This window comes from Amyelois transitella, chromosome 4, assembly GCF_032362555.1.
Source record: "Amyelois transitella isolate CPQ chromosome 4, ilAmyTran1.1, whole genome shotgun sequence".
NCBI classification, from domain to species: domain Eukaryota; kingdom Metazoa; phylum Arthropoda; class Insecta; order Lepidoptera; family Pyralidae; genus Amyelois; species Amyelois transitella.
In genome coordinates, this window is record NC_083507.1 from 5,701,047 (window position 1) to 5,714,341 (window position 13,295).

Genomic DNA, 13,295 nt, shown 5'->3' on the forward strand with positions numbered 1-13,295 from the left:
GTTTCAGCCGACGGTCGGAGCTCGCAATTCAGTCTCGCTTGTGACATGAAAGGGCGCGATACTCCACACGCAGCACGGTGCTTCGAGAAATGCATCAATATGTACAGCCGCAAGGGAATGCATGCAATGGTGAGTCTTCTTAAGTTTTTGCATGTACTTTAATCAATTAGCATAATCCAGAGTGAGGTATAGAATTCCCGTGTGCTCACATTACCGGTACTGGTTCAATGTCAGGCTCGTACCTACAGAACCTACGGCATGTAAGTGTAGGTAGGATCTGTTTTTCGTTCCTGGTTTTGATCATACAACCTATATAGGTAGGTACAATCTTTAAATTCTAACACTTAGAAATCTAATGTTTTCTGTATGTATTTATTTACTTATTAAATATTGAAAAAAAAATTGGTAGATACCTAATATTTTAATAACACTTTATAAATGGGCATTAAAATTATGTATTAGATATATAAAAAAAAAACAATGAACTTATTCAAACTTTGTCTTCAACTTGTGCAAAAATGTACACCTATCCAAACTTTAATTTAAATCTCTAGCACTAGCTAGAATAGAATAACCGAATAATAAAATAAAAGAATAATCTAGAATAACTATATTAATTGTTTGAATTAAATTAATATATGCCCTGTCCTGCAATAATTTTACTAGGGAACTTTTCGGAATCGGTATTGCGATGGCTATACCTTTATATCATTACGTATAATTCTTTGTCTATGCTGCAAAAGAAAGCTGCGAACACATTGGCTGCCCGTTGCCTTGACGTTTCTTCTTCAGGCTTTTGTTGTGCGAAGTTAAGCGCCTTGTGAGGGCCAAGCGGTCCCCAGCCCCAAGAACCAAGTCTCTTGACGCCAAAGGCCCGATCATTATGCTTGTAAAGACATACATTTTGTATGCCACGTTATCATGTATAGGAACCTTGTTTTGCCCTATTTAAGATAAGAGAAAAACAGGATTACAAAAGTTCCCAAAGAAAAAAAAACTAGGGATTCATTTAAAAGGAAACCGAAGAACTCTATGCTTAGGTATCCAATCTTATTGGATCAATGTCAAGATGTTATATTTTCAGCAGTATAATTTCATTAGAAAACACAATTTTATACAAAAACTGCATATTGAATACGTTTAAAAAAATTAGGAATAAAGACTGGAATTAACTTAAAAATAATAACTTGTTTTCATTAGCTCGAAAATTATAGCGTCGTTGACTGAATTTTGACTAGAATTACTTATATTGAAGGTATTAATTTAATTTTATAGTTCAAATTTTCATAATAAAAAGGAAATCGTAGTAAATACTTTTTTGTCACATTATACTTATAAACTCAGATTGAGGATTTTTGAATCAAAATGTAAACTCTGATTCAAATTATATATTTTTTTATTGTATTTTGAAAATAGGTATCATTCAAGACCTAAACAAAGCGAATGTGTGAATTGATGTTTGCCTGTTTTCATTCATCCCTAAAGTTGCGAGATTTTTTTTTCTGAAAGCAGCGCGACATTAGAAAAGCTTTTATCAAGGTCACACTGAGGTCAAAGCGATCAAAGAGGGTTGTTCAAAGGCGTTTGCGAATAAACTTGAAAAATGTTATAATATAAAACGAACTTAAGATCATAACTGATAATACTATACAATAATATAATACCATAATGTAAACTGATAATACAATACTAATATATATAATACTGATGGTTAATTCTTGAAATAGATGAGTGTCATCTTACATTGTTATAAGAAACTTAAGAATCTTAAAGGGCTTAACAAATATTTTCCTGTCTGTACTCATCGATATAAGAGAGGATTCTCTTTTTGTTGTAAGTCGAAAATAACATAGAAAGAGGTACAGGTATATGTAACTAAAGAAGCAAAAAAATATTCTCCGGATCAAATCAATCTTTCTTACAATAATTTAAAATTATTTATATATTTTTAATGAAGATAAGACCATTAATGCTAGGATTTAATATGAACGTAACAAAAATATTATACATACGCCCTTGGGCAGTTTAAAGTAGTTATACGAGCAGAAGCAATAATTTCGTTTCTATAAAGATTAAATTATCGTCTTTTTATCAAACGCAATAACTACATATGATTCAATTATTAAAAGTAATGATAGTTTCTCGAGTCATAAATGGTTTAATTTTTAAAGGTATTACCTACGGTTTTTCTAGTGTTAGATAGAGACGAAAACTCTTTATTGCGCCATAAGACTTAAACAGAATGAAAAAAACAGAGATCGTACAAAGGCGGACTTATCGCTAATGCAATCTTTTCCAGTCAACCTTTGGGTAAATCAAACAGGAAGGAAGTGTTTAAATTATGCATTGTCAGCAAATATCTATCTATAGTAATATTGAAAAACTGAAGAGTTTGTTTGTTTGTTTGAACGCGCTAATCTCAAGATCTACTGTTTCGAATTGAAAAATTATTTTTGTGTTGAATAAACCATTTATCGAGGAAGGCTTAAGGCTAAATAATATCACGCTGCAACTATAAGGAGCGAAGAAATAATGGAAAATGTGAAAAAAAACGAGGAAAATTTTTCATTAATTTTTGAGGGCTTTATTGATGCCCAAAATAACTATTCCACGCGGAAGAAGTCGCGGGCATAGCTATCTTAAGATTTAACTTGGAAGGCAATTATGCCCATCTCTTAGCATAGTGTACGAAGGAATGAACGTGACAAGATGGTGGTTGTATCCCATTCCATCGTATTTTATAAATGCAAAAGTAAGTTTATTTGTTTATTAGCACTGCACGCGTTATCTTCTAAATTAATCTTTTTAAAATATTACGTATATTTAATCAAAAGTCTGGAAATGTCATGGGTTTCTTTCAGCCCGGTAAAAACTATAGAGCCCGTGGAATTTGCGCAAAACCCTGTAATCTTTTGTAGGTGGCGCTTAATCCGATACTCTTTGTACTCGTAAGTGGCGTTTAATTCTATGCTTTATTTAGGTGTTGCTAATTTCGTCGGTTTTTTGTAGGTACCGCAAAATTCACGCGGGCGAAGCTGCGTGTATAAGCTAGTTTTAATAGAAAATGTGATATCGTCTTCTTTCAATTTCTTCACATATAATTTATGCCAAATTGAAAAAAAAAACAAATTAACATACTTTTTATTTTTAATATTACCTTAAGAACAGTTTTTGTTCAGGTTTAGCCATTTACGGTGCTGTATGATAAACCAAGAAATTATCAAAGTTTGTTAGCATATATGAAATGACTAAATGGATTAATAAGATATGTTGTTTGGCTTATCAGTAGAATTAGGAACAATATTTGACTTTAGAAGTGGTAAAATGGAGTGCTTTTCGTCGTAATCTGTATAGTTTTATGTTTTTATTAGCAACTGCTACTAATACATATATTCCGATTTCGATGGATAAACCAAACCAAATTTCGTATTGATCCGTTTAGTCGTTTGTAGGTAGGTATACTGGTGATAATTTATATATTCTTTAACATAGCTATAAAATTGGGTTTGGTTTATTTTTATCTTTAAAATTCTCTTATGAACGAGATATTGGACAGTTAGAAAATAAAGAGTAGTAATGCTACATTGCGTTATAAATAGTAGACCTTCAGACACAATCTGAATCATTATCCCTCATGAGAGAAGACTGCGTCTGTCTCGGCGATAAATAAAAATATAGCATCTTAACAGTTAATACATCGTGTAAGCGAAATCTCTTACAATTTACCGACTCACATATAGATACGACTTTCAAATAATCTTTGTCATACGAAAAATTATTATTCGCATATCAGCATTCTAAAACAAAGGATCCTTACACAAATTCATTCACTGATTTTCGTTCAAATATGAAGCATAATAAATCGATTTACCGAGTAAAAACTCGTAGCCCTATACAGAGGTCCCGTTGTCGTAGCACAGCTACGGAATTCGTAGCATGTAACGTTAAAATAGAGATGCCTATCTTGTACCTACTGCTTTGTTCATAGGTGCGGCCTCGGCTCACTTGACTTGTAAACTGATAAGAGTTACCTACAACTATTCTTTTAAATATTCTATACACTATCACTATAACAATTTTTAGAATAAAATATAAAACGAGCATGCTCGAAACGACATTTAAAAATGTTCGTAGGAGAGCTACGATCTGGTTTAGATCCCTCTACGGTACTATGACTTCGTAGCTTGTAAAGGTTTAGATTTTGGCACTACGAATACAAACTTACCATTACCGTATTTTATATGGCCAACATGATTATTTAATCCAAAACATTAAATAAAAGATAGCAAAACCCTTCTAGCCAAAATTTTAAAATCGTTCCCGCGTTTTCTATTCTATTATATGTTAATGTGTGCTAGTTTTTAATAAGCCCAAATATGCTTTAAGGTTTAAAAATAAGTAAATCCATTAAGAAACCATAATATTGTGACAATTTTAATAATAATATCTGAAATAACAATGTATTCGCATTTGCGACGTACAGAAGACACGTCAACTTGCAAATAAAATGCGCGCCAAGTGCCGTTGGCATGTCTTTAAATTGAGATTATTTATTAGAATTGCTCAGTACATTTGAGACTGTCATATGACATGTAAAATGTACCTAAGTATATTCAATTGAATTAATACAATTAGTCATTTTTCAATAGATGCAAGTTGGGCGAAATATGGCCGTGTCTATCCTGTGCGTATATTATCTGTACCTTTTAACACGTTTCTTATCAGCTAGAATCGTATCTCTTTGGTAGAGAAACGAATATGGATTTTTTTTCTTACTTGAAACATAAACATTTACGAAAATAGAAATATAACCATTGTTCTAACCTTCACTTTTTTAAACCTGCTTTAGTGCCTACGTTTTATAACGGAAATATTACGAAAATTAAATCAGCGTCGAAAGTAAGTTCCAGGCACGTCAAATTATCTCAGCGATATTTTATAAGGAATAGATAAGTATCCCGCGGGCTTCTCTCCATAAAGAACGCAACCGGGATAAATGCCAGAAGGGTGATGACATATATTAACATTCTTACGTGAGCCTTGCACGACACCACGTATAACCTTATCAGAAACCACGTACTTTGGTCTGTAAGGTAATCTTCAACCCAAAGTCTCTCCTTACTGATAAGTTTACACTCATTCCGTGGATCAGAATTAGTTTATGAAGACAAGTCATCATTATAACCTTCAGAATTTATTTTGATCAATTTTGTCCAATCTTTACCTTTCTTCTAGGTTTTGAAAATCATGTGTAAGTAAGTAGTTAAGATACCTCTAGAGACTACATTTTCAATAATGTCATTTGAATTAACTTCTTTCTTATTTGGTATTCTTTTTTGGTATCAATAAATCCGATTTAGCATGACGCACTTAGTTTCGAAATAAAACCCTAGTCAGAATTGCATTGGAAAAGTTTCGCTACAATTTAGATAATTGTTTTATCGGATTCCCTCAATGATAACAGAATAAGCGGACTTCTTGCATTGGGATTAACAATATCAGAGATATTAATAGAAATGTATTATAGTTTTTAAAGTTGGTTAAATATTGGTACTTGTAATAATTTACTCTCATCTTATGCCGTCTTATAGGTGTGACACGATTACATACCTACATATGATGAAACATAGGTAAGATTGCTTAAGTAGGAAAATATCTTAAATTAAATATAGTTTCCTTCTATTATCTATTTATCTATATATAATTAGGCAAACTTCTATTATAAATTTCACTTTTTCATAATTGTTCTAATTAGGATTACTCTTGCGAGCATGCTACCTAATGAAAATTGTACTTCAAATTTTTAAAACTCTATCTGATATATACATTTTTGAGTTTTTAGGGTTTTTTCCAATGTCGTACAAAATTTTGGTTGGTTGGATCAATTATAAGTCATATTTTTCCGATTTCTATGTTTCACATTTCTCGATGCAATTGACAGTTTCAATTCAATATTTATTAATTTCGCTTGCAATTTTCATTTGAAATACCGGAGGTCTTAACGCCCACTCTCTCGAGTCCGCGATGAGATTTCAAGCCGTTATATTTGTGACGCATGCGTAAAATTATTGATTGGTCCAACTTGATTTCACTCTCGCGGTGCTCCCGGCTAGATTTTATTAGGAAGAAGTTGCTACCAATGAACTTGATGCCGGTTGGTGTCACGCGCACTTCCCTGCTCCTGCCCGCGACCTTGGCTGTGGACACGGTTAATTCGTAGTAGGGCTTCGACTCAATGGCGCGTGTCAGAACGTCATCAACATTTTAACATTAATTGGTGTAGCTACTCAGTCATACAATACAATGATCTGCTTGTAGTGTGCGGAAAAATCCATCCATAGGTATAATAAAGCAGAAATCGCAAACGAATGATATTTTGTATTTGAATTGAGATAACGTTTTAGTAACTTGAACTGTCTCATTGCTGGGCAGAGGCCGATTAATGGAACAGATACCTATTTTTATTCTTATAAGTTTTTTACACTTATGGCTGGTCTAAAGTTGAAATCAGGTCTGTTCTCTTTTATACTTTATCTATATGCTGATAAAATACTTATTTCCACTTCTTATAAAATTAAGCAGTGAAAATATATTCAATCACGTATGAAAATCAACAGTATTCGGAATATTTTTACAAATTGCTTTCGTGCTCTATGAAGCAATGCTAGGTCACATGACATCGTTCGCAATCTCAGAATAAACCGACGGCCCGGTCTAATTATACATACTTCTGCTACAATTCTTTCTACTTTCAGAATTGCGATTTCCTTCTTACTTGCACCTTTGCACACAGTGGTGAGTCCTGAGTTCACGTAGGCTACCTTAACTTATACCTATATTGAAAAGAAAAAAGTAGTCATATAAATTTTATATAATTCTTTATGATACGAGTATTAAGTACGCGTAAGAATACAGTATACGGACTTCAGGAATAAGAAAGAGACTGTGTCAATATTTCTTTATTTAGTCTAAAGTAAATGAATTATAAACTCAATATGCTTTACTAAATCTCTGAAAAAAAACTAATTATTGGATACGTGACATTGTCACAACCTACTTTTTTATAAATTTAAGCCTCAGCACAAAACATAATGATTGTATACCTAAACACTTATATCGCACCTAGCTACAGAATTGCGCGTGTATTCGTTTTTGAATTTATGCCAATGTTTTGTAAACATGACCATTGCTAACATTTCGAAACAGCCTATAATCACGTTTATCGGTAACTCATAAAAAATCTAGCTAAGGTTTATAAAAATGGAGGTGCATCAATAAGATGAAAGTTGTTCCATTAATCCGCATTCTGATAGAACATTAATTCATATTGTAGAATGGGAAGAACATCTATTCATTTCTTTTGAAAATGAAATAATAAATGAATAATTACAATTACAAGTCGACTTAAGAACCGTAATTAGGATATCATTCCTTTGCTGTAGAACTGTTAAGATATCGAAATTTACCCAGTTTTTGATGACATTATTTACACGACAAAATTTTAAAAAGAAGGGTGCAATACTATACGCTATTTCTAGGAAATTAAATAAAAGGAAAGATTAGTATGTTATTTTGGCGATTAACCCCTGCAAATCGGGAAGGTCAACTGAAGGGCGACAAAATGTCTCCTGAAAGCGTAGGTCCTTCACCCTACAGCCGCAGCCTAAATACAGTAACAAATATGACCACTTTGTCTTTCAATAATAAACGCTCCATCTAATTAATTAGTTCATTTTTAGCAGGTAAATTAATTTAAAATTCAATAAAAACGTTTTAGCGAGCGTCTGCCACAACTCATTTTGATAAACTGTAGTTGCAAATGATTTTTGGAGTAGCAATATTAACAGATTTTTCGTAATAATACACGTAATATACAGTAGGTACACAAGTTGATAGATAAATAATAATTACTTGTACTCGTACAACGATACGGTAATTTCACTAAGAAATTAACTTTTATACCCGATCAAATCCCAAAAATTATGATTTCGTGTCTATAAAATTTCACGAAGATATAAAATTACTTTTTATGGATGTATTTCGTTCAGCAGTACTAAATATTTTATTGTGGTAACATGGTTATTGTGAGTAATCGATAATACCTACCTATTAAGTAAAACAAATTCAATAATCAGTAAGTATATATGTAAGTGGAAAATATGCACACTTTGATGAAATATATGTATATTTTTTAAAGAAATGTTACATATCGCACGTGACAACAGATTCATTGGGTAGTAAATCAATGCATCTAAGTAATAAAGTAGGTACCTACGAAACTTGGCAATGTTACCATGATTGTTAGTAGTATAAATTATTTTTTTAGATAAAAACAATTAAAAACTATCGACCAATACATAATTTCAATATTTTTTCTTATTAAATCGTTTTCTATCTATAAATGAAACACTTTAATTTGACATCCCACATTATATTTGCTCTAAGGAGTTCAAATTAATATAATATTTTTTTCGGTTCATTATAATATATTTAAAAAAATAATTTATTACCATGAAGAAATAACCAAGTAATTGTAACCATTTAACCAAGCAAGAATTTAAAAAAAGAAGTCTGTATGTTTGTACACGCTAATCTCAGGCACTACTGAACGGACTTGAATGATTTTTTTGTTGTAGAGCTCTTATAACAACGGCCGAAATATAGGGAATGTCGAACCAAAACGGCTCAGCTAAACTATCCACAATTATGGAAAAGACGTCTTAACAAAAGTTGTTCAACCTGATGAGCACTTTCTGTTACATACATACATACATATCATCACATCTATATCCCTTACGGGGTAGACAGAGCCAGCAGTCTTGAAAAGACTGAAAGGCCACGTTCAGCTATTTGGCTTCATGATAGAATTGAGATTCAAATAGTGCCAGGTTGCTAGCCTGTCGCCTAAAAAAGAATCCCAAGTTTGTAAGCCTATCCCTTAGTCGCCTTTTACGACATCCATGGGAAAGAGATAGAGTGGTCCTATTCTTTTTTGTATTGGTGCCGGGAACCACACGGCATGTTGTCTGTTGGCATATAAAAATCGAAAATCTGGAACACCTCATGCAGAACCTAGACCAGCTAAGTTATCATAATTATGGAAAAGACTTCTTAACAAAAGTTGTTCAATATGATGAGCATTCCTTTTTGGAAAAAAAAAATTGGAAGATCTGGATCATGTGTGTGGAAGCCAAAGGGACCATCTACTCTGTAATATGTACGAAAATTTGAGTAAATTTAATAACCCCAATCTTCATATATCCAATTATACGCAAACGGAGTTGCGGGCAACAGCTGGTCTGCAATATCTATGTAAAAAGTCGTTTTACTAGACTTTATAATAATTTTACCTACCGATATTATAAACAAAGTGAATAATAAAAAAGAAATATTATTACACTAGAACCGGGGTGATTTGATAGTTAAGAATTCAAATACAATGAACATAGTTACTTAGTTGTATTTTTAGATATACTATAAAGCGGAGGGCACTAACGCTAGGTCTTAGAGAATGTGGTATGCATGCGTGATAATTGCATCGAGTGCCAAAGAATCTCCAATCTGTAGGAACGTACTTGCTATCATATCGAAATTATTATGTTTGTTGCCGTTTTCATGTCCCTTTTAGGTTCGGCACATTTCTCGGAAAATGCCTTAATAATATATTTTGACTCTTAAAATTTTTGTTGCTTAGAGTAAGTTTTTTAAATAACACGATTTTACATTTTTGCCAATGTAAATTTAACTAGCCAGAAAAATATTTGCTGAAAGTTTTGTTCGCCAGAATTTCGTTTTTCCTTCAGTTTTGACATGATTGATTCATGATCCACGTGGCTGACTTCACGCCTCTTTATGATTTTACCGCAGTGTACCTACGTGTAGAAATGTACTGAACAAACAATACAAGTAGGTAAAGCTCTCTTCAAAGAGCATTGTTTCGTAAAAAGTATAATTATATTTCTTGAAGAAATAAGAAAAGATGGTGAGCTACTTTTTTTATCCATGGAATTTTCACCCCACTTAAAACCAGAATATTGCCATGCTGCCCTAAATAATACCTATAATCCTTCGTCTTTTTGCCAGCCATTCATGTTCCAGCCGTTCTAGAACCAAACAGTCTGACTCGGGATGATGGCACGAGATCGGATGGTGATGACTTTGGTGCCCTGGAGATTGGGGCGGTCTTTGGTGTGGGATGCCACTTGCGCCGTCACTTCTTCAGGTTACCAAATCTAAGGCATGGGCATACTCTCGCAAGTTGATGCTATGCAGGGACTATACAATTTTTTAATTTCATTTTATTTTAATTTTTAATTTTATTATAATACTAAATCTACAAAAGTTTATTTATTAGGTAGTGCAAAGTAAATATAGCACAAATTATATTTCTTACCATGCGTTGCGTTGTGTAATAATAATAAGCAAGTTTACCAAAGTTTATGTAAGTGGTACAATTTATAAAAAAGCAAACAGATATAATCTAGATTCGACGTTTAATTTTTTTTCTATAATATTTTAACCACACACAACCTTTTTTTAACCCACATTACACAAAACGAAGAGGCTTGTCCAAATCAAGGAAGCGTGCCAGTTATTTTGAGGGTGTGGAGTGTTTAAATTTAAATGAGTACTAACTCGTAGTTTCGTGTGACGTCCTTCAGCGACCTGATGTTCGGGTGCAATCTTTGAAATCGGAGTAATATAAGACAAGAGAAATGTATTTTAAACTATAGCAATAATACATCGTTGTCTTGCAACGCACGCAGTCTTTTTCCCACTTGTTAACCTGGCAAATAGTACGCAGAATTGAGATGCAATATTAAAACTATACCTGTGTACTAATCTCCTCTAATAGTCCGTGTACCAAATTCTTGGGGTAAAATCGCCAAAATTATTGATAATTAAGTGGATACTCTAAGCTTTCCAATCATTCACGGCTCTATTCTATTAACAGACATGGGGGGTCACACACGTCAACTGGGTTGGGTATCGGCAGTTCAATAACCGCTACTTGTGACATTGTTTCGACTTCAATTAAACTTAGCGCTTGAAACTAAACTGATTTATGAATAGGTCGAATTCTCATACATACATCCATACATTTAATCACGTCTATATCCCTTGAGGGTATTTGACTCGATAGAGCCAACATGCCGCTTTTTATTTTATACTAGCGACCCGCCCCGTTTTCCCGCCAATAGCATTTATATATAAACTTTCCTCACCAAACCCTCTGTTTTCCAAACCAACCCAAATTCGTCCATAACTTTCTGTAATTAACGCATAGCATATAGACAGGAAAAGTAGGGTACACTTTTTATAAAATTTATTTCCTTTACTAACTTAATTTATTTGATTTTATTTATTGACAATTAAACAACATAAATAAAAACTAAAACAAATTAAAGGTGTTGGCTGAACTAAGACTAAAAAGTAGGTAATCCCCACTTATCCTATAATGGCTTAGCATACAAAATAAATTAGAAACTATAAGGTTATCATTCCATCATGATTTTGTAATGCGATTTGTTTACATAAATGTGTGATGATAAGGATATGCTGTGTGCACAAATAGGTGTCAAATCTCGTGGCCATTGATCGGTGGGCGGGCGGCGGGCGGCGGCGCCCACGTGCTCTCCGTCACCAGGAATAGACAGTCATCGCCGCACTACCGATTCTCGCTTACATCTTACAAACCGCGTTTCGTGTCTCGTAAAATTATAAAAAAATCACGTGCTCAATTTTACATATTATTAGTGTTGTATTGTGATTCTAGATAGTAATAACATTTCTAGAGTGTCACGTCGTGTTTAGATCGTTTGCATTAGGTATATTTAGTGCCAGTGCGTCAGCTTTCGTCGAAGGATCAGTCTGAGCCGTTGCGTTTGCGCCGCTTTAAAGAATTCAGTCAGAGACAGACAGAGTTGGCTCGCAAGCGCTGATAGCAGCAGGCGCCGGCGCCTGACGGACGGTGTCGCGGTGTCAGCGCATATGCCATGTGATGCGTGGCAAACTGGCAGAACTCCTGCGCGGATCCGTGCCTGCGACGACGCATACGGCCGAGTCGAACAAACTGCACAATGGCAGCATTGCTAACGTGCTCGTGTACCCTGATCAAGGTTGGGTGTGTTTATTTTTATCAATGCTTACTTATCTATGGCAGGTGGACGTATTCAGGGAATATTCGAATGTGAATATTTTTTACGCCCATAAGGCAAATGTAAACAACAAGTTACAAGAGTAGCACTTGTAGAAATGAAAAAGACTTTTATAACACAAATATTCTTAAAATTTATTTCATCCTCCTGAACTGGATTCCTCATATTTATTTAAATCTAAATCCTACATAGTAAATCAGTAAAACAACGACTCTTACCCCGTAAAAATAACTATTCCCTAAATTACTTTTTTCTTATGTTGTATTTAAGTACTTTTAAAAATTTTTTTTTTTTACTGGTACAGATAAATTTATTATCGAATGTTTTAGAAAATTTATCTGATGTTTTGTCGTTTGAATTGACATTAAATTGTGAGTAAGTGTATATAATGAAGCTTTCTTAGATCAGTTTTAAACCTCTCGAAAATGAACAAACTAAAGCAAAATATATGAAATCAGCTTTAAATATATTATGGTTCATAACGAACCGAAATAACCTTTCAACAATAAATCACCACGATATCTTCTTTGCTATAACAAAATGTATTTTCCTCAAGCACTGAAATCATGCAACACTTTCAACAATGGTCTATAAAGTTAGATAGCTCGTAAGTATAGAAACTTCCTGGCTACTGTTACGGACAGTGTTTTAAAAACAATGTCACTTCATAATTATTACAATGTATATAAATACTAATCACTTTATAATATGCCTCCCGTACATAACAAAATCAATTAGATAAAACAAACTATGTATAAATTAATCTGGTTATATTTATGGGTGTTATAACATCGGAAGTATTGACTTTTTATGTCCCAAAAAATCCCGAGAAAAGGCGAAGTAGAGCACCCAAAGCTATTGCTTAACCAATACAATGTTTCATTCTATGACCAAAACTTGTCTTAACATGACACTGGCAAAAATAAGCTCATAAAGAAGTTTGATTGCCAAAATGAAGAAAAGAAAAAAGAAGACTGTGCTGAGAGTCCGAGTAATATCATCTATACGTACGTATTCCCAGTTGCACCCTCCGCCACATTTAGGTCCGCTTATCCAAAGAGTTAGTTTAGAGTAACCCAAAGATGATACGCAATATTAAGGTTCTTTAAAACAAACCCATAACCAAAGATATTATAG

At 33.4% G+C, this 13,295-nt stretch overlaps 1 protein-coding gene across 2 annotated transcripts in view; it reads left to right on the forward strand.

Annotated features, from left to right (window-relative positions):
- LOC106138709 (b(0,+)-type amino acid transporter 1) overlaps positions 1-13,295 on the forward strand; it is a 26,422-nt gene continuing 13,127 nt past the window's right edge. Inside the window, exon 1 of one of the 2 annotated variants that reach the window (XM_013339957.2) lies at positions 1-129. In XM_013339957.2, coding sequence (XP_013195411.1) covers positions 90-129 — 40 coding nt within the window. In that variant the 5' untranslated portion in view covers positions 1-89. Of the gene's footprint in view, positions 130-11,678; positions 12,120-13,295 lie in introns of those variants that run through there. The other variant, XM_013339956.2, reaches the window with a different exon arrangement.